Here is a 21232-nt window from a genome sequence, read left to right on the forward strand (position 1 = left end):
CTCCGCACTGCGCTTGCTGGCCGACCACCACCTTCGGTTTAACATTGAAGGTCTTCAGCCACAAGCCGAAGTGGGGCTTGATGCGGAGGAAGGCCTCGCACACGACGATAAACGTCGAGATGTTGAGGATGAAATTTGGGGGCCAGATCATGAAAGTCCAGCCCATAGTAGCACATGAGCCCGCGGACAAACGGGTGGAGGGGAAATCCCAGTCCGCGGACGAAGTGGGTAAGGAAAACCACCCTCTCATGGGGTTCTGGAGTAGGGATGATCTGCCCCGCATCTGGCAGTCGGTGCGCGATATCCGCGGCCAGATATCCGGCTCCCCGCAGCTTTGTGATGTTCTCCTCCGTAACGGAGGAGACCATCCACTTGCCTCCCGCTCCGGACATGCTTGGAGTAGTTTGAGGAGAAAAAAGCGAACTTGGGCGCTGGAGCTCGAGTGCGCAAGAATGGATGAGCAAGGAGGAAGAAGGCGTGGGCGAAAAGGGTGAATCCTTGTCCCTTTATAAGGGCGGAAGAAGCTATGCGCCTCCCCACCTACCTGGTAAACTCGCTTATTCCCCAAGCGCCGTAATTGATGGCACGGTTAGGTTATCCACACCCGTATTGATGAGAATCCCGTGATAAGGGGACACGATCTCTACTTCGACAAGACGTGCCAAGGAAACCGCCTCGCGATATGTGCAGTGGCTGGTTGTGAAAAAATGGTTCGAATAATGACCGGGCCGTGGTGTGATGTCATGCTGAAAAATGTGTCAACGGATTAGATTTGTGGAAATATTATTCTCTCTACGGTGGTATGTGGAATTTGTTTTGCAGAGCCGGACACTATCTTTGTGTTCAAAATCTTCTATGGAGTATTCGGAGACGGAACCCGCCTTGCAATGCCGAAGACAATATGCGTGACGGACTCATCGTCATTGAAGCCTGGTTCAGGGGCTACTGAGGGAGTCCTGGATTAGGGGGTCCTCGAACAGCTGGAATATATCCTTTGGCCGGACTGTTGGACTATGAAGATACAAGACTCAAGACTTCGTCCCGTGTCCGGATGGGACTCTCCTTGGCGTGGAAGGCAAACTTGTCAATACGGATATGTAGATCTCCTCCCTTGTAACCGACTCTGTGTAACCCTAGCCCCCTCCGGTGTCTATATAAACCGGAGGGTTTAGTCCGTAGGACAACAACAATCATACCATAGGCTAGCTTCTAGGGTTTAGCCTCTACGATCTCGTGGTAGATCAACTCTTGTAATACTCATATCATCAAGATCAATCCAGCAGGAAGTAGGGTATTACCTCCATCGAGAGGGCCCGAACCTGGGTAAACATCGTGTCCCCCGCCTCCTGTTACCATCCGCCTTAGACGCACAGTTCGGGACCCCCTACCAGAGATCCGCCGGTTTTGACACCGACAGCCGCCTGCCAGGAGTCGGCTCGTCTTGGAGCCGTCTTCCTGAGCATGGCCGTCTACCGGCAGTCGGCCGTTCGGCCAGCCGGCCGCCAGAAGGCGGCGCTCTATCTTGGCGTCTTGAGGGGCCCAGCCGGCCCCGATGTCCTGAAAGGTTCTGGGTCTCGGGTTAGGCTACCCGTGGCCCATTACTCCGACAGTAGTCCCCGAAGCTGGTGAGGCACCGCGGCTGAGGGGCCGAGAAGCCTCAACAGTTTCCTCCTCCGGGTGCTATGGGTGGAAGCTTCATCCGACTCCTGGCAAGCCGCCTGAGGGAGTCGGCCACGTCTAGTCGGATTTATCTGGAATTTCGAATGCAACGGCGGGAACTAGGTGGCGTGTTAGCTAAGCTTCTAGGCCTGCCGCCCGTCATGGGTGTGCCACATGGCACCAGCCAGCCGGGCCAGCCTGCCAGCCCACACGCGTGATGGGACGCGACTGCAGGCTGAGCCCGCCACCACCGGGCCTCGGCACGCGAGCGGATCCGCTGCGGCTGAGGCGGGCGGTTGGGTTTCCCCGCGGAGTTACTGCGCGCAGTAACTCGCGCGGTAAAGGCGGAGCGTGGGGTCGTGGGCACAGTTAATCCCACGATTCCACGCCCACCCCCTCGGCTTCATAGCCCGTAGGCTATAAGTAGAGAGAGGGGAGGGAGCGGCAAAGCACGCGCGCCCCTCCACCCCATTTTCCCTCCTTCTTCTTCCTCCCGTCGCAGCGCCCCCGAGCTCCGCCGGAGCGCCGCCGCAGCTCGTCCCCGCGCCCTCTTGGCCCCGCCCCAATCTCAGTTCTCCTGCCGCGCTGCTCTCTTTGTTGAGCCCTCCATTGCGTGCGAGCATGGAGGAGATTGGGACGGGTCGAATGTCCACGAAGACCACATTGCTTTCCTTCGCGACATGCAGCGCCTTCCCGACACAAACTACGTGAAGGCGCACGTGCCTCCAGCGGGGGAGATCTTGCCGGCGCCGGGGGAGAACGAGCGGGTCGTCTTCCGCTCGCACTTCATCCGTGGCTTCGGCTTGCCGGTGAGCGGCTTCCTCCGCTCGTTCCTCGAATTTTACCATCTCCAACCTCACCACATCACACCCAACACCGTGATGCTCCTGGCCACCTTCGTCACGATGTGCGAAGGCTATCTCGGCATCCTCCCCACCATCAAGCTGTGGGGAGCATTCTTCTACACCAAGGTGGGCACCTCCGTCCGGGAGGTGGCTGCCCAGTGTGGTGCCTTCATCGCGGTGCGCCGGCCGTCTTCGAAGAACGCCTTCCCCACCATCAAGCTGCCACACTCGGTTAAGATGTGGCAGCAATCTTACTTCTACGTGGAGAACGTGGACCCGTCCGTCAACTTCATCAACCTGCCAGCTTATGTAGCTGGCCCGCCGGCTGAGCCTCGGGCTAGCTGGGGCTACAAGCCGAAGCCAGTGTTGGCAGACGGCGCCGCCGCCATCCAACGACTCCAGGAGCTGACCAACACCGAGGGCCTCAAGGCGACCGACTTGTTGGTTGCCTTCGTCGTGTGCTGGGTTGTCCCGCTCCAAGGCCGGCCTCAACTGATCAGCCGGATGAGCGGGCATCGTGACCTATGCCGGCTGAGCGCCAAGGAGATGCCGGCTGCCGAGGTGGCCAACTTGGTGAACGAAATATCCGGCTTCAAGCTGGAGGGGTCCTGGCAGTTCGGCAAGCCGTCGTACTCCCGCGCGGACCCGCCACCCGCCGTAAGTCTTTCAGCCTCTCCTTTCTTTAATACTTCATCTTTATTCCGTCTGGTGGTCTTGAGCAGTCAGACTTTGGGATGCAGATATACATCTCTCCAGCGACGGCTACCGTCGTGGGGCTGGGTGGTGACTACGCGCCGGACCGGGCCGTGAGTGACGTGGACGACCCCGACTTGGGGGCGGCCGCCTTGGAGGACACCGCAACAGGCGGCGTCTATGGAGCCAGAGGCTCCGAGGAAGGCGGCATCGAGACCTGGCCCGACGACGACGATGAGGAAGACGAGCCGCGCCCTTCACGAGGCGCGGGCAAGACGGATGCGGGCCCCTCCGCCGAGCCGACTGCTCGAGGCGGCATGCGGAAGCGAAAACAGGGCGCTGCCTTGTTCGGCAGCGCGCCGAAAAAGGCCAAGAACCCGACTGCCGCGACCCGGCGGAAGGAGGCCGCCGCGAAGGCGGCCAAATTTCAGAAGCTCCCAAAGGTGCCTCCCATGGTGTCGGCGTAAGTATCTTTTCTTGCGCTTTTCTTCTTTCCTTGTTGATTTTTCTGAATTTCCTTTGCTCTATTTTCTTGATTTTAGGGCTCCGCTCTCTCTCGAGAAGTCGGCCGCCACCTCCATCGTTGGGTCGGCGGAGACCTCTAGCACGCGAGGACCAGGAAGCCGCCCGCCTGGAGATGGCGGAGGCAGACAAGGCGGAGGCTGCCGCTTTGAAGAAGCTGGCGGAGGCTGAGGCTGCTGCCGCGGCAAAGAAGCAGGCCGAGGAAGCCGCGCGCCGTCAGTCGGCAATATTCGTCACCCCCCTGAACTCCGCGCCGCCGCCACCAGAATTCGTGGCGCCGACTGGGGGAGCCGGCGACGAGCACCCGATCATGGAGAGGGACAGCCGCGATGTTGTCATGCCGGACGTAATCATGCCCCCTCCGCCGCCTTCTGAGGAGGCGCGAGACAAGCAGCCGGCTGATCCATCGGCGCCACCAGCCGGAGACGAGATGGTGATGGACCCAACTCCTGAGATCCGCACCCCGATGCGCCGCCGGCTCGCAAAGGCGGCTTCGGCGCCACGCCCGCAGGAGACCGCCGCCACGAGCTCTTCAATCCCGGACGCCGAGGCGACCAGCGCCGCGCCCACTGGGTGGGTGCGGGGAGGCGAGGCGGGCCCTTTGAACACGGCGATCCTAGACGTTCAAGCCAAGCTTCATGCCGAAGCCGACGCTCTTAAGCGTTGCAACAATGCGTTCTTGGAGTCGCGAGCAGCCGTCCAGGTATACTTCTTGCTTCTTTGATTTTTATACTTCTCCGTGGAGGCGCGCCAGCGCACCCACTCGGTGTAGTCCCCGAGTTTCGGGCCGACTGCTGAGCGGGCGGCTTGGAACTTTAATTGGCAAGCTCCGAGTACTAACATTATCTGATATCTTCATTGCAGGATTATCACAACCTCCGCGCGACCGTCTTCAACTCCAAGGTCCAGGAGCTAACTCAACGGACCACCGACTTGTCGGAAAGCCGGAGTCAGTCTTTGTTTCTTTCTCTGCGGGGGCGCGCTGGTGCAACCGCGGGCTGTAGTCCCCGAGATTCGGGCCGACTGCTGAGCAGTCGGGCCAGATCTCCCCGGCGACTGTTCTTCTTTTCGTTGATATTGATGACTTCTTTCTCTGCGGGGGCACGCTGGCGCACCCGCGGGCTGTAGTCCCCGAGATTCGGGTCGACTGCTGAGCAGTCGGGTCGGATCTTCCCGACAACTATATCTCTCTTTGTTGATTGTTGATGTCCTTTTCTTTTTCTACTTTTGCAGAGGCCAACGCCGCCCTGCAGCAGCAGCTGGGCGAAGTCAACACCATGCTTCGTGCCAAGGAGACAGATTGCAGCAAGCTGACCGAAGAGCGTGACCGGCTGGTCACGCAACTAGCGGAGCAGGCGGAGCTTCTCAAGAAGACCCAGAAGGAGGCGGAGGACAAGGAGGCCAGTCTCCTAGCTGAGTTCAAGACCGAACGCTCCGCCTGGACCGACAAGGAGGAGATGCTGACTGCCGGCTTCGGCGAGATTGAAGACTAGGTTGGCGGTGAGCTTCCCTCTTTACTCTTCTTCGAGACGCCGACTTCTGATCAGGCCAGCTTCTTGTTCCTAACTTTGGATTTTTTTTCTTCTGTTTGAGCAGACTTCTTCCCCGGTCACTCCGTCGCTGCCAATCGGGCCATCAAGGCCGATCGCGAAGGGCGGAGGGCGGAAGGTGCGGAGATTGCTGCCGACGCCCCCCGAACCCTCAGTGAGCAGCTTCTCAGCATCCAGGCCCGTCTCCAGCCGGCTCATCGGATGCTGCGCCGTCTTCAGCGTGTCGGCGCCCAGGCGATCGCCGCCCTATGGCCGGACATGCTGGCACCACGCACTTCGAGTCGGACTGCCGACTGGCTGGAGGTGGCGGCCTGCCGTCTTGAGGCCTGGAAGGGCTCCTCGGCCCGGGCTGGAGCACGCCGGGCCTTGGAGTTTGTTAAGGCGTGGTACCCTGGGCTTCTAGCCCAACTGACCATGTTTCAATAGGAGGCCCAGGAGGAGCTGGTGGCGGTGGAGGATGATCTTGTCAAGCGGGCAGCGACAATCGCCGAGTACACCAACACCAGCATCTTTATCCCGGAGCGGGCCGAGAACGGCGCCGAGGCACCACCAGAATGGTTCGGGCTGAACCCAGAGGACGGCGAGGACTCGGCCGAGGTGATCGAATCCAGCGGCGAGGAAGAAGACAAGGAGGAGGAGGAAGGTGAAGAGGAGGCACCAGAGGTCGGAGCGGATGGCCAGCCTCAGCTCGATCGCGCCTCCAGCAACGAGCCACGCCCAAGCGAGCCGGTTGCTACTGAAGGCGACCAAGCGGAGACTGACCAGCCGGCCGCTCCACCAACCGGCACCACCGACTCCACCGTTCCACTGAACCCGTCTACTGCTCCCTAGGCTGCCAATTTATCTTTGTTTTTTCCTGCTTATCAGTCTCGACAAACTTTGTTAACTTCGCACAATTCCACCCGCGGGGTGTATTTCAAACTTCTGTTGAATGCTAGCCACTAGCCCTTTGATGTGTAAATATATTTGCCAAATTCTATCTTTCCTTGCTTTCTGCTCTTTTAGCTTTTTTCCTTTGCCGCCTTCTCTTGGTTGCCGTCTTGCAGCCGAACAGCCGCTCTGCGGACTGTGGCTGGGTCAAGTACTTAGCCACTTTCGGGGAGGCAAGTACTTAGCCGGTTAGAGTTTTCTAGCAAGTTAAGTAGAAGCCGGCCGGCAGGCTGCTCAGGAGCCGGTCGGCGACGCGGGAAGCCGGCTTGAACTATGTGCACGCTTTGGATCCTTAGCCATTTTTCATGCGGACACTCTTTCTGCCTTTACTCCTGCCCGCCGGACAGCCGCTCTGCGAGCTGCAGCTTCTGACAGGAGAGGGCTTAAGTGCCAACGCATTACTTGTCCGGCTGCAGGAAGCATTACATAGCACAAGGCGGCAAGTCCCCGGGTCGACTGGTCGAAACCGGTGCCAGACGGACTAATGAAATATCACAATGACAGGTGTAATACTTATCATATAGATAAAAGAGGGCAGTCCCCGAGCTCTTCTTGGGGGACGCGGAGTCTTCGTATTTAATACAAAAGTTGGCGTGGTACATACTGCATCAACTGTGAAACCTTCGAAGGAGGTTTGCATTCCATGGTCGCTCCGTCTCCTTGCCGGAGTCATCTCTTTTGCGTGCTCGAGGCTTCTGAGTGTCGATGAGGTAGTAGTAGTCGTTGCCCAACACCTTGCTGATGATGAAGGGGCCTTCCCAAGGTGCCGAGAGCTTGTGCTGGCCGACTGTTCGCTGGATCAGTCGGAGCACAAGGTCTCCCTCTTGGAAGGATCTTGGCTTGACCTTCCGGTTGTAGTATCGGCGCAGGCTCTGCTGGTAGATGGTGGACCGGCTGAGTGCCAACAGCCGACCCTCTTCCAGCAGATCGACGCTATCTTGTCGTGCTTCTTCTGCCTCCTCTTCAGTGTACATGGTGACTCGAGGGGACTCGAATTCTATGTCCGTCGGGATGACGGCTTCGGCACCGTAGACGAGGAAGAAAGGCGTGAAGCCGGTTGACTTGTTCGGAGTTGTGCGCAGGCTCCAGAGGACGGCCAGCAGCTCATCGAGCCAACAGCCGGCCGAACGCTCCAGAGGCTCGACCAGTCGGGGCTTGATGCCGGACAAAATGAGGCCGTTTGCTCGCTCCACTTGGTCGTTTGACTGCGGATGGGCAACGGACGCTAAGTCCAGTCAGATGCCCAGCGTCGCGCAGAAACGGCCAAGGCGCCTTTGGCAAAGTTTGTGCCATTGTCGGTGATGATGCTGTGTGGTATGCCATACCGGATGGTGATGTTGGAGATGAAAGTCACAGCAGTCGGACCATTCAATTTCTTAATTGGCTTTTCTTCTATCCACTTGGTGAACTTGTCCACCGCGACAAGCAGATGAGTCATGCCGCCACGCGCCGTCTTGAATGGTCCCACCATGTCTAGGCCCCAGACGGCAAAGGGCCAGGCAATGGGGATAGTCTTGAGTGCAGAAGCCGCCTGATGCGGTTTCTGGCACCCTTTGCATTTCTGGACCAACTCTTTGGCGTCTTCTAGAGCAGTCGGCCAGAAAAAACTATGGCGGAAAGCTTTGGCCACGAGTGCTCTTGAAGCTGCGTGGTGACCACACTCGCCTTGATGGATATCTTTGAGGATTGCTTGGCCTTGCTCCGGCTCCACGCAGCGCTGGTAAACACCAGTGACACTACGCCTCACAAGTTCTCTGTTGATTATGGTGTATGCTGCTGCTCGGCGTTGCACTTGCCGGGCCGAGATCTCATCAGTCGGCAGATCTTTGTTCACCAGAAAGTTAAGGATGGGCTGGGCCCATGAAGGTGCTGCAATTTCTTCGACTGCTAGGACTGCTACTTGCACGAGGGCGGTTGGGCCGGGAGGCGGCGGGTTGGATTCGGCTGCCGCTTGCTGAGTCGATGAAGTCCCCGGGCCGACTGCTGCAGTCCCCGGGCCGGGTTCTGAAGTCCCCGGGCCGGGTGCGGCTGCTGCAGTCCCCGGGTCGCCTGCCGAATTCCCCGTGCCGGCTGCTGGGGTCCTCAAGTAGGATCCGACTGCTTCAGGAGGAGCCGGCACAAAGATGGAATCCGACTCTGGCGATGGCTTGACGGACGGCTTAAGGAGGCGTTGCAGGGCGATGCCCACTGGTATTGCTTGCCGGGTGAAGCCGATCCGTGCCAAGGCATCAGCTTGCTCATTGTTATTTCTTGGCACATGGAGAAACTCGCATCCTTCAAAGTATCCACTGAGTTGCTATACGAGGAAGCGATAACTCGCCATGTTTGCATCCTTGGCGTCCCAATCACCTGACGACTGCTGGACCACCAAGTCGAAATCTCCATAACACAGGATCCGGTGAATGCTGAGTTCCTTGGCAAGCCGGAGCCCGTGAATGAGTGCTTCGTATTCAGCAACGTTGTTGGAGGCGGCAAAGTGAATTTGCAGCACATATCTGAGCTTGTAACCTTTGGGAGAGGTGAGGACGATGCCGGCTCCCAAACCGGTGCGCATCTTAGAACCATCAAAGTGCATTCGCCAATGGGTGGAGTCTGGCGCTGGTGGCAAGTACTGGGTCTCGGCCCAGCCGACGAGGAAGTCGGCCAGTGCTTGTGACTTGATGGCGGTGCGAGGCTGGTAGTAGATGGTGCAGGGGGCAAATCTATGGCCCATTTGGCCACTCGGCCTGAGGCATCTCGGCTTCCAATGATCTCGGCAAGGGGAGCAGTGCAGACCACAGTGATTGGGTGCTCTTGAAAATATGGCTTCAATTTCTTGGGCGGCAAAGTGCACGCCATAGCACATCTTCTAGTAGTGGGGGTAGTTTTGCTTGGAGGCGGATAGCACTTCACTCAGGTAATACACCGGCCTCTGGACTGGAAGTGCTTTGCCTTCTTCCTTACGTTCCACCACTATGACTGTGCTGACCACCCGGCTGGTGGGGGCGATGTAGAGGAGCATGGGCTCCTTAGGAGTCGGAGCCGCCAGAACAGGCGGAGTGGTCAACATCTTCTTTAGCTGGAGGAAAGCTTCATCCGCCTTGTCGTTCCACTCGAAAAAGTGGTCTTCTTCATGAGCTGGTACAAGGGAAGAGCCTTCTCGCCCAGCCGACCGATGAAACGGCTAATGGATGCCAAGCAGCTGGTGAATTTTTACACGTCTAGCAGTCGAGTGGGCACTTCCATCCTCTCGATGGCCTTGATCTTCACAAGGTTGCATTCTATGACGCGCTCTGAGACTAGAAAGCCAAGAAGCTGGCCGGCTGGTACTCCAAAGACGCATTTCTCCGGGTTGAGCTTGATCTGAAATCGGCGCAAATTCTCAAAGGTCTCCTTGAGGTCTTCTAGCAGCGTTCCACGCTTCTCCGTCTTCACCACAACATCGTCCACATAGACGCGGGCGTTTCTGCCGAGTTTCTTAAGGAGACACTTCTGCATGCATCGCTGAAAAGTGGCGCCGGCATTCCTCAAGCCGAACGTCATGGTCAGGTAGCAGAAGGCTCCGAATGGCGTGATGAAGGCGGTCTTCAGCCTGTCAGCCAGGTTTAGCTTGATCTGGTGGTACCCTGAGTATGCATCCAAAAAGCTCAACAGCTCGCATCCGGCTATGGAGTCTATCACCTGGTCAATCCTTGGTAAGGCAAAAGGATCTTTGGGGCAAGCTTTGTTGAGGCTGGTATAATCAATACACATGCGCCACTGCTTGTTCTTTTTCAGCACTAGGACCGGGTTAGCTAACCACTCTGGCAAGAACACCTCCATGATGAAGCCGGCTGCTAGAAGCCGGGCTATCTCTTCTCCAACAACTCTTCTCTTTTCCTCTGACAAGGGGCGCAAGGCCTGCCTGACTGGCATGGCATCAGACCGGACGTGTAGCTTGTGCTCGGCGAATTCCGTCGGAACACCCGGCATGTCCTGGGGAGACCATGCAAAGATGTCCCGGTTCTCACGGAGGAAATCGACGAGCTCGCCTTCCTATTTGCTGTCAAGGGTTGCACCTATGACAGCATGCCTCTCCGGGTGCTCCGGGTCCAAGGGTATCTTCTTTGTTTCCTTTGTCGGCTTGAACGAGCCCTCAGCTTCCGACTCCTTGGGGTTGGATGATATTTCCGGCTGCTTGCCGGCCATAGCCCCCAACCGGTCAAGGAGCCGCGATCACGAGGGACTCGGCTAACCGGCTGCTCTCTGCTGCGCAGGCAGACGACTTCTTGTAGTCTCCTACTATGGTCAAGATTCCCTTGGAGCTCGGCATCTTCATCTTCAGGTAAGCATAGTGGGGGACCGCCATAAACTTGGCCAGGGCAGGTCGGCCGAGCAATGCATGATAAGGGCTCTCAAGGATCACCACCTCAAACCAGACTGGCTCTCGGCGGAAATGATTTTTGTCCCCGAAGAGGACATCTATCTGAGTCTTGCCGATTGGTGAGCAGGAAAGGCCTGGAACAATGCCATGGAAAATAGTCCGGCTGGGCTAAAGATGTCTCTGCTTGATTCCCAACTTCTCCATGGTATCTTTGTACAGGATGTTGATGCTGCTGCCACCATCTATCAGAACTCGGGAGAAGCGAGCAGCTTGCCTCTCTGTGGCAAAGGTGGCATCCAACACTAGATCATAAGAGCCGGGATAGGGCATCACCTCCGGGTGGTCGGCTCTACTCCAGCTGATGGGCTTCTCAGACCAATGGATGAATTCAGGGGTCTCCGATGCTACTGCATTCACTTCTTGTTGCTGCTGCCGCCTGCTGCGCCTGTCGTCGGCCACGCTGGTGAACACGACATAAGCCCCATGCTCTTCAGCGTACTCATCTTTTATCGCGCCGATTGGCCGAACCGCCGGCTGCTGAGGAGGAGGAGGCGGCAGGCCTGCAGGCGGAGGGGGCTGGAGTCCGTCACCCTTGGCGATCCTGGTGAGCCAATGGCACTTCCGAGTGGTGTGGTTGGACGGCTCCGCGCCGCTGTGGAACTTGCAGGGTGCATCAAGGGTCTGCTCGTATGAGAAGGCGGGCCACCAGTTGGGCTTGCCGCCCTTCTGGTGCTTGGGGGGAGGCTGCCCTTCCGGCTGCTGATCTTCGACTGTAGCCACCTGCCGGCTCGTGGAAGGCGGCTGCATGGCCTTGCGCTTGTTGTTGTTTGGTTGCTGTCGCCGACTGGTGTCACCAGCCGTGGTCCGAGGAGCTTGAGGGGCCACCTTGCCCGACGCGTTAACTTGGATCTCCGCCTTCATGGAGGAGTCGGCCGTGGCATACTTATCTACTATGATCAGCAGTTCGTCTAGGGTTGCCGGCTCATCGCAGAGGAGCTTGTGCTTGAGGAGGGTGCCCTCGCGGCACCCGACAGTGAAGTACTCGATGGCCTGCACCTTGTGCACGCCCTCGCAAGAGTTGCGCAGCTCGGCCCAGCGCGTGAGGTAGTCGCGAGTCGACTCGTCGGGGCCTTGGACGCACAAGGAGAGCTGGCGGGGCTTGGGCGGCCGCTTGTACGTGCTGCTGAAGTTGCGGCTGAATGCTTCAGTGAAATCAACCCAGCTGTTGATGCTGCGGGGCTTTAGGCTGTTCAGCCACGTTTGGGCCGTGCCCTGGAGCATGAGCGGAACGTACTTCACGGCAATGCGCTTGTTGCCGTTCGCGATGCTGACGGCTGTGGAGTAGTCGACCAGCCAGTCCTCCGGCTTCACGGAGCCGGTGCACTTGGGTGTATCTCTCGGGAGCGTGAACCCTTTGGGGAAAGGTTCGTCTCGGATGCGGGGGCCAAAGCATGGCGGACCCAGCTCATCTTCTTCTTCTAGCGCCAGGGATCGATTGAGGCGATCGATCCGGTGGCGGGCATCGTTTTCTCCGATTCCTTCTCGGCGGCCAAGGCGGTCGTCGAGTGACGGGTGATCAACAGGCGGCGGGGAAATGCGCCTCTCCCTGCGGGGAGGAGGAGGCGGACAGTCGTCTTGTCGCTGCACTGCTCTTGGGCGGCCGTCTTGGTCGCGCTCGATGGTGATGCGAGTCCGGATGCAGCTAGCAGCCGGCTCCTTGTCTCTTCTATCGCGGGCGCCACCAGTCGGCGTCCGGGATGTCGCGCCTTGGTATCGGCGAGGAGGCGGGTCGTCGTTTCGCCGGTTGGGCGCTTCAGTGCTGCACCCGGCCTCTTGCTGCTCAGCAGCCGCGTCGAGGAGCTGCTGGACTCGCTCCGTCATGTGGCGACGCTCGTCGCCCTCGAGCTTGTCTAGCTCGTCTGCTGCCGCCTGGGCAGCTCGTATGTTCTCCGCAGGCATGGCGTAGACGGGACGATCAGTCCCGAACATGCTGGCGATGGTCGCGCCACGCTGCCGGATTTGGCCAATGCGGCTAGGCCCACCAGGAGCCGGCGTGCCACCGACAGCACGGTGCATCTCACGCTGGTAAGCTACTACAAGAAATATGTCAACTTGTGACCTTCTCTTAGTGACCCCAGCTGAATTGGTCGTAAATCCACGGCCATTTCGCTTGGAAGGGCTCAAACCCTGAAATTGCTTACACCAAATGGTCACAAAGCAGACAAGAGTGGCCAATGACCTTATTTCTACCTGATTACGACCAATTTTAATGGTCATGAGGTTGTGAACGTGGATGCATTGGTACTTATTGCTATGACTAGGCGCCACCTCATCAGTTTTGCCTATGTGTCATGTCCATGTGTCAATTTTTGCCCTAGGTTGTGAAGCAACCTATATTTCTGTCATTCCCAAAATTCCCAAAGAAATTGGGCATTCTTTACTATCCAAATCATTGCCTCATGACAATATTCAACTCCATTTGCCTGGTAAATCTTCCTCGGCAAATTTCCAAAGTTTTTGTTCAACTCGAATTGTTGTGAAGGAAGTACTAGCTAGGCATATCCTAATGAGCTGAATTTTTGCCACATCTTCTATATTCCCAAATCATTGCTCTCCACAAAAATTGAGCCCCATCTAACAATACATATGAGTGTGGCTTCAATATTCATATTTCTGTCCAGTGTGGTACGTTGCAAAGCAAGTGACACCTAGGCTCCTCCATTTGAGCTGCAAATTTTCCAAGATAGTGTCCTTAGTAGATGATCATCCTCGGCCAAAACTCAGGCCCATTGGCCATGCACATTTCCCGTACCACTAATCAAACACTTGGGTGCTAATTCATGTTTGAGCTCAGTTCAGTCTCCTCGTGAGATTCTTATATTGCCTTCTTCTTCCTGACACCTATCAGGGGAGTGCCCAACCTACTATACATGCCTAGGCTGCCCAGAACGCATGGCAACGCCACGGTCACGCGGTGACCATGCGGCGGGCATGCGAGTCTACGCGCTTTGGAGTTGGGGCCCTGGGCCACCATCCAAACATCGACGTATCACCACCAAACCATGTATTTCTGATTAAATAGATACTTATGTAACTAGATATGATTTTTGGAAAAAATAAAGAGCAAACTATAAGGCAGCTGCAGTTCAAATTTGACCCGCTTTCTACTGAATCGGCGGAAATTTGTCTTTTTCACGAGAGGTGGATCAAAACTTTTGAAACCCAACCATTTTGTCAATTGTGCATTAAATATGTCCTAGTATTTTATAAAATTGATCTGGTACAAATTTGCAACAAATATATGGTAGGTCATTCACAAAAAAAAACTCATTTTGGGCACTCGAAAAATGGAAAATTGATTTTTCGTCCAAAGAAAATGAAAACTCCCTTAGGCAACATTGTTTGCCATTCCAATATGCACCCTTGTGCGCAATATGAGATCATTTGAACAAACTATGCCATGAATGTGGCCATAAGATTGATCATTTGACTTGAAAGCCATGAATCTTCACACATGATAGCTCATTTCTGAGAACACTTTTTAAAAGAATTGTCTTATTACAAATTTATTATTTTTTCTGGTAACTTGGTCACATATAATGACACAATGCGAAGGTTTTCCAATTTTTTGATTTTTTTTGAATTTTTTATGCCCGTTTCAAAATGCGGTCAAAACGGCGGGAATTACCGTTCCTAGCTAGTGGCTGAATCTTGGAATTTTTTTGGTGTTTCTCTGATTAAATAGATACTTTTGTACCTATAAATGATTTTTGGAAAAAATAAATAGCAAACTATGAGGCAGCCGCAGTTCAAAATTGACCCGCTTCCAGCTAAAACGGCGGAAATTTGTCTTTTTCACCAGAGGTGGATCAAAACTTTTTACACCCAATAATTTGGTCAATTGTGCATTAAATATGGTCTAGTATTTTATAAAAATGATTTGGTCCAATTTTGCAACAGTTATTTGGTAGGTTCTTCACAAAAAAACCTCATTTGGGGAACTCAAAAAATGGAAAATGACTTTTTCGTCCAAAGAAAATGAAAATTTCCTTAGGCAACATTGTTTGCCATTCCAATATGCACCCTTGTGCACAATATGAGATCATTTGAACAAACTAGGCAATGAATGTGGCCGTAAGATTGATCATTTAACTTGAAAGCCATTGATCTCCACAGATGATAGCTCGTTTCTGAGAATACTTTTTTACAAGAATTGCCGTATTACAAGTTTATTATTTTTCCTGATAACTTGGTCACATATGATGACACAATGCGAAGGTTTTCCAACTTTTTGATTTTTTTGAATTTTTTATGCCCGTTTCAAAATGCGGTCAAAACGGCGGGAATGACCGTTCCTAGCTACTGGTTGAATCTTGGAATTTTTTTGGTGTTTCTCTGATTAAATAGATACTTTTTTACCTAGAAATGATTTTTGTAAAAAATAAATATTAAACAATGAGGCTGCCGCAGTTCAAATTTGACCCGCTTCCAACTGAAACGGCGGAAATTTGTCCTTTTCACTAGAGGTGGATCAAAACCATTTGCCACCCAACCATTTGGTCAATTGTGCATTAAATATGGCCTACTATTTTATAAAATTGATTTAGGACAAATTTGCAACAAATATATGGTAGGTCCTTCACAAAAAAACTCATTTTAGGCACTCGGAAAATGGAAAATGATTTTTTCGTCCAAAGAAAATGAAAACTTCCTTAGGCAACATTGTTTTCCATTCAAATATACACCCTTGTGCAATATATGAGATCGTTTGAACAAACTATGCCATGAATGTGGCCATAAGATTGATTATTTGGCTTGAAAGTCATTGATCTCCACATATGATAGCTCGTTTCTGAGAATACTTTTTTAAAATAATTATCGTATTACAAGTTTATTATTTTTTCTGATAACTTGGTCACATGTAATGACACAATGCGAAGGTTTTCCAATTTTTTGATTTTTTTGAATTTTTCATGCTGGTTTGAAAAATGCAGTCAAAACGGCGGCCTTGATCGTTCGTAGCTAGGGGTTGAATTTTGGAAAATTTTTGGTGTATCTTTGATAAAATAGATACTTTTGTACCTAAAAAAATTTGTTGTAAAAAATAAAGAGCAAACTATGTGACGGCTGTAGTTCAAATTTGACCCGTTTTCTGCTGAATCGGCAGAAATTTGTCAATTTGATGGGAGGCTGATAAAAAGTTTTGAACACACAATCATCTGGTTAATTGGACATAAATATGGTCTAATATTTTTTCTTTAAAATGGTGCCATTTTGCAATAAATATTTGATAGGTTCTTTATATTGATGAAAAAATATAAGAGAAACAAAAGAAGAAACACAATTACCTGCGCTTAATTCTCATTGATGGAGACGTTTGTGCCATGGATCGATGACATGGCACAAATCCATCCATCCATCCATCTATCTCCTCATACCACATCCATCCACCCATCCACCCCTAAAAAAAATTCATTCATCAGCTCCACCCCACCGCAAACCCCTCTTTGTCTCCACCCCTCCTCCCTTCCCCTTCCAGATCGCCGCCGCCGCCGCATCCCCATCGGCTCCACCGGCGAGCCCTCGCATCCATGGCCTCCTCCACGCCCTTCCTCACCGCATCGCCACCCGGACCCTATCCCTTCCTCACCGCATGGCCACCCCAAGCCTCCACCGATGGAACCCTAACCCTAACCTAGCGACAACAGCGTCGCGGTTGGCTTGCTCGCCGGCGCGTGCGTGCGTGCTTCGATGCGCGACGCCCCGTCGAGCTGGCCGGCGGCGGCGAGGGCGGCAACAAGGGCCCGGGGCAGGGCGGTGGCGCGGTTCGTGCAGACCAGGCACCGCTCCTCCGGCAAGGTGCTCGGCGAGGAGGAGACGGCCGCCGAGAACGTCTACATCAAGGTATAACGCCCCTGCCCCGTCCCCCTCCCTCCCTCCTCCCGCCCCGGCGCAAGATAGTTATCCAGATTTAGTGCCACCGTTACATGTTTTGCTGCAATGTACAACTTGTATTCGGGGGTGGCGTGGAATTGGACCAGATTTGGGCTTGTTGGTCCAGATTTGGAGGCTAGGTTGTTACTGCTTTACTGGACAGTCCTTGATAACTTAGCCTCTTTTCAAAAAATGCCAGCTTACTGCTCGTGAGCAGCATCTGTATGATGAACAGGCAGCTCTGCATTTGCAAGGTCTCATTCATCTAGTTCCAGTCAGACACGCAACCAATTTAATTCACTGAGAGCTCTGACCATTGGAGCATTCACGCCTTTTATTTTGTTGTAGCTGGGATGTTGCTAGAGTGGTTGAATTTTATTTCATCTACTTAACTAAATTGGTGTTCTGTAGTACTATCATTTTAGCCATGAATGTGTTACCATTTGTCTTGGTCATTAAGAATTTGTTTTGAGTTCTATATTCTGCTTCTTGCTGGTCCAAAATATTTCAGTATGCTGCTCTGCCGATTAGAAGTGTGCTGTTCTTTAGAACATACTTACACCAAGACTCTGGAGTAAATTTGGTGGATTACTAGCATTTGCTAGCAATTTATCAGGCCGTCTTGTTCATTGCATTCAATGTATATAATTTCCCTCACTATCTTTTCCAGTTATGCTTGCTGCTAAGGAATGGTTGCTCCTTTCATCATTGTGGTCGCCCGTGCTGTATCACCATCAGATCCTGTGTCTATATTTTGTCTTGCTCGACGAGTTATCCAGCAATACTAGTGCATAGTAGAAAATTATCATAGATCCTGGCTGTAACCTGCTTTCGTGCTTTTGACTTTGGCCTGCATGATTTTGTGGGGATGTGGTACCAGACTAGAGGGTAGAGGCTGACGATTTCTTGCTGTTTCAGTCAAGTGCTGTTCTTGGTGGAGTTGCGCCTCCAGTGCGCTCTTCGGGCTGCTCGGAGCCATGCTGTCAGAGCTCTTCATCAACTGGGCCATCTACACCAACAAGGAGGGTGCATCTCCAACCAATTCTGCAGCGGTAGCAGCACCAGCAGTACTTCGTTCTGAAAATCCGTCAAGTTTCTCTGGAATTTGGTTAACCTTGTTGAAATTATATGCTCTGGAATTTGTGATTCTGTGCACAACCAGTGGATTGCTGCATGATTTTGTAAGTTTATTATGATATGTGACAGTCCAAAGCACTTTTATTGACTACACAAATCAAACTGAGAAACGCACATTGATAATGTGTACTTCCACTTGAACATGGCCTAAATTCATATGCTACTGAGATGGTTCCATGTAGATTTAGATTCTGTAAATTCTATAACCTAGTGATGCCCTTGTCTTATTACATTGATTAAAGGAAGTGAACTAGTTTGTTACTGAGCTGACAAAGAGCCGAGCTTCTAGATTGTATCTGACTTCAGGTGCTTATGAAGGCGGCTGATTTTTTCATGGTCTAATTAAAATTGTACGATAATTCTTTTACCCATTTTTCATTTTCGTTTTGCCATTTGCTTGCGTATGTGCCCTATGGGTTAGTGTTGTTGATCCCTAGCATGAGCTTGGTTGCCCTGAACTTCAGAATTCTATTTTCTTGCTTCTCAGTCCCTCTCCCTCCCTGCAGGTGCTACCGGACGCAAGGGTGGAGAATGCGCCTCCTTGCCGAAGCTTCTCGCTCTAGCGGTCTGGTGCTGGTGATCTCAGCCCGTATAGATGGATTGGCCAGCAGCTGTGTATACGGCAGCGGCGCTGCTGTACTACTACACCTATGATCCAATCTAAAGTGCTGGTCCCAAGACTCTGAACTAGCCAAGAAGCAGGAGAGGACGAGAGAGCAACTTCGCTGTGTGCAGCAGCCCTACAAACCCTTTCTACTATGGTAAATTCTGTCATAACCCAATATCAAAATTGTATTATGTCTCATCTTTGATTGCTAAAACCAGTGAAGAAATGATTGTGAAAATGTCAACTGTAGGATTAGGAGATTGTTACATAGCCAAAAGAGGTTCAAATAACACTTTCTTAGTTCTGATACAGCCTCTTTATATGAATATTTGGTGCAGTCCTTATCATGTGATGAATTAAAGATCATAAGAAATAAATATTACTCCCTCCGTCCGAAAAAACTTGTCCCTCAAATGGATGTATCTAACACCAAGTTAGTGCTAGATACATCCATTTGAGAAACAAGCTTTGGACAATCTTTTCCGGACGGAGGGAGTAAATGCTAACCACGTACCTTCAAGCGACTTTACATCAAGTTACGGTTTCTCAACAGAAATTCTAAATAGATCCAAATCATTCTCACCACATATTGATCTGTACAGCCAAGGATGTTTACTTAAACTGTATAGCTCTTTGCTGTTATTTTCCAGGTATTCTATTTGTGCTCCATCCTGAAATCTATTGTGTACTGCCATGTCCGTGAGGCGTAGCGCTCACTGCTTGATAACACTCCATGCTTGCTGATCCAAATTTTGATTGGTTGTTCTCGCAGACCTGATGAAGCCATGATGCTTACCTCGCTGGAGCGTATCAACCCTAGCCATGGTACCACATTCTTAGTCATGAGGTCACTGTGCTACAACCGCAACAACGATATCTTCTCCAGTTAGATAAGTCTTCGGTCTATCCCATTATTTTCTGTTACTTGGTTTTGAGATGCTTATTTTGGGACGAAGGGAGTATTATTGTGTCGATTCCCTATGTGATATAGAAGCTATGGTATTTTGTTTTGAGTCTGTTGTAATTGATAATGATTTGTGTAAAATTAGTGTAGAACATATGTCCTGTTATCTTAAGTCATTTGTGCATGCTCAATGAACCATCTGAGATTGAATCATTTTTTGCGTTCAACATCTAGAACCATTCTGTCCGTGTTGGTATTCATGCTACAACTGTGCTTTCTTGTCTCTTGTGTTGCGTGGTCCTTGTGGTTGTTACTGTTACATGTACATATGCTTCATGATTCAGTCCCTAGCTGCTTTGTATGTTTGTTTTTATTCTGTTTCTAACTCCTTTTGTTTATTGTTAGATGCCTTTGTTCAGCCTCTGCAAACAAGAGCTCCAACCTGAAAGTGAAGAAAGCAGAAGTATACCTGTAGAGCTAGTTATATGTTGTGATAGTATCTGGGTGAAATGTACTATGTAAAGATTGTGCTATTAGCCAAAATTGGCATGTGTATTGATAATTTCCATCTGTTAACTGTTCTCAATGAAATATTGCTTCAAATTATGGAAATTGAAACCCAGGATGTACCTTTGGCATCTAAAAAGGATGTGGCCCAAATAATATTCATAGGAAAAAGGCTGAAAATTAAGGAAATCAAATGTAAAAGGCCTAGGCCCAAAAGAAAAATGCAAGAGACCCAAATAAGAAATGGTCCGCAAAAGGCCATGGCCTAGAAAATAAAAAGGCTGAAATGAAAATGGCGAGAAAATAAAAAGCTATAATGTTGGGCCTGGCCCATGTAGCTAGCAAAAAATAACAGGAAAAATATATATAAAAAGGCTGAATTATTGGGCTCGGCCCATGTAGAACACCGAATTGGACCGGGCTGATTCTTATCCACGTCAGCTTGCCATGCTGGATTCTTACGTGGCCTGGGGAGGTTGCTAGTGACCAAAAATTTGCTCGTGGAATCAACGACCTTTTACATATCACAAAGAAGGTCGCTAATTTTAGTTTACGACTGCCAGCTTTTGACCATCTATTTTTGGTCGCAAAAAGGTCGCAAATGAAAAACAGTGACCTTTCAGTGACTAATAGTGGTGGTCGCAAGTTGACATATTTCTTGTAGTGAGCCACCAAGAGATGCGTCATCCTGGCCAGCCGGTTGGCGCTCTCGACGAGCTGGACGCGGCGTGCCTCCAGCGTCTCGGCGTCCGCGTCTTCCGGGATGGGCGCAGTCAGGTCTTGCATCGCCGCTTGCAACGGATCCTGGCCACCTCCGCCAGAGTGCTCGCCGTGGCTGATGACGAGCACTTCCGTGACGGTGCTGCCGCCGCTGTCCGGGCGAGGAAGCGGCTCGTCGTAGACCACCACGTTGGTGGGGAACGCGTCAATCGACGCCGTGTCAGAGTCGACAAGCATCGGGTCGGTGGAGCCAACCGACTCCAAGTCCACTGCAGGCTCGCTAGCGACGTGGAGCTGATCGAGGAGGCTCACGGGGCGGCTCTCGGGGCCATCGGTGCCCGCATCAGACGCGGGCTCGTCGGAGAGGCGAATCTCGCCGACAAGATCGGCGAGGCAGCTCGCCGCGCAGGCGACCTCCACGCCATGCAGTGCGCCGGCGCAGGTGCCGTCTGGCGTGCCGGGCTGGCTGCGCTCGCCAGGAAGGAACAGGGTTCCCGTCCAGAACAGGTCTCCGGGAGACGGTGCACCTCGCCCCACGGTGGGCGCCAAATGTCGGGGGTTGGGTGTGACATATGCCAATGGATGGCTTATCATGGTGGCGAGTAGAACGTCGCCGGTGCCTAGAAGCGGGATGAGGCGTAGATACGAACACCGGCGCACTTTACCCAGGTTTGGGGCTCTCCTAGGAGATAACACCCCTAGTCCTGCTCTGCGGGGTCTCCGCATGATCACTAAGGCACTAGTGAGTACAAATGGTGCTCCTCGAGCTGTATGCTAGAGGTGGAAGAAGGCAAGGCTTGCTCTCTTCTCCCCCTAGGTGTGAGTCTAATTCTAACAGGTTTCAACCCTTTGCATGGGTGCCCTGGGGGGTTTATATAGGCC

At 52.4% G+C, this 21232-nt stretch overlaps 1 protein-coding gene across 2 annotated transcripts; it reads left to right on the top strand.

Annotated features, from left to right (window-relative positions):
• Positions 1-16010: 16010 nt before the first annotated feature.
• On the top strand, positions 16011-19748 carry LOC123053486 (uncharacterized). Of its 2 annotated transcripts, none has more exons than XR_006425625.1 (4): positions 16011-16445; positions 17394-17656; positions 18119-18373; positions 18992-19748. XR_006425625.1 is itself a non-coding variant. In XM_044476961.1 (4 exons), exons 1-3 carry the CDS (start codon positions 16293-16295, stop codon positions 18264-18266), a joined length of 435 nt encoding a protein of 144 aa, XP_044332896.1. In that variant the 5' UTR covers positions 16011-16292; the 3' UTR covers positions 18267-18373; positions 18992-19748. The 2 variants fall into 2 exon arrangements, 1 of the variants encoding a protein (XP_044332896.1); XM_044476961.1 differs by having other exon boundaries at positions 17394-17527.
• The last annotated feature ends 1484 nt before the right edge of the window (positions 19749-21232 follow it).

Source organism: Triticum aestivum, chromosome 2D (genome assembly GCF_018294505.1).
Source record: "Triticum aestivum cultivar Chinese Spring chromosome 2D, IWGSC CS RefSeq v2.1, whole genome shotgun sequence".
NCBI lineage: Eukaryota > Viridiplantae > Streptophyta > Magnoliopsida > Poales > Poaceae > Triticum > Triticum aestivum.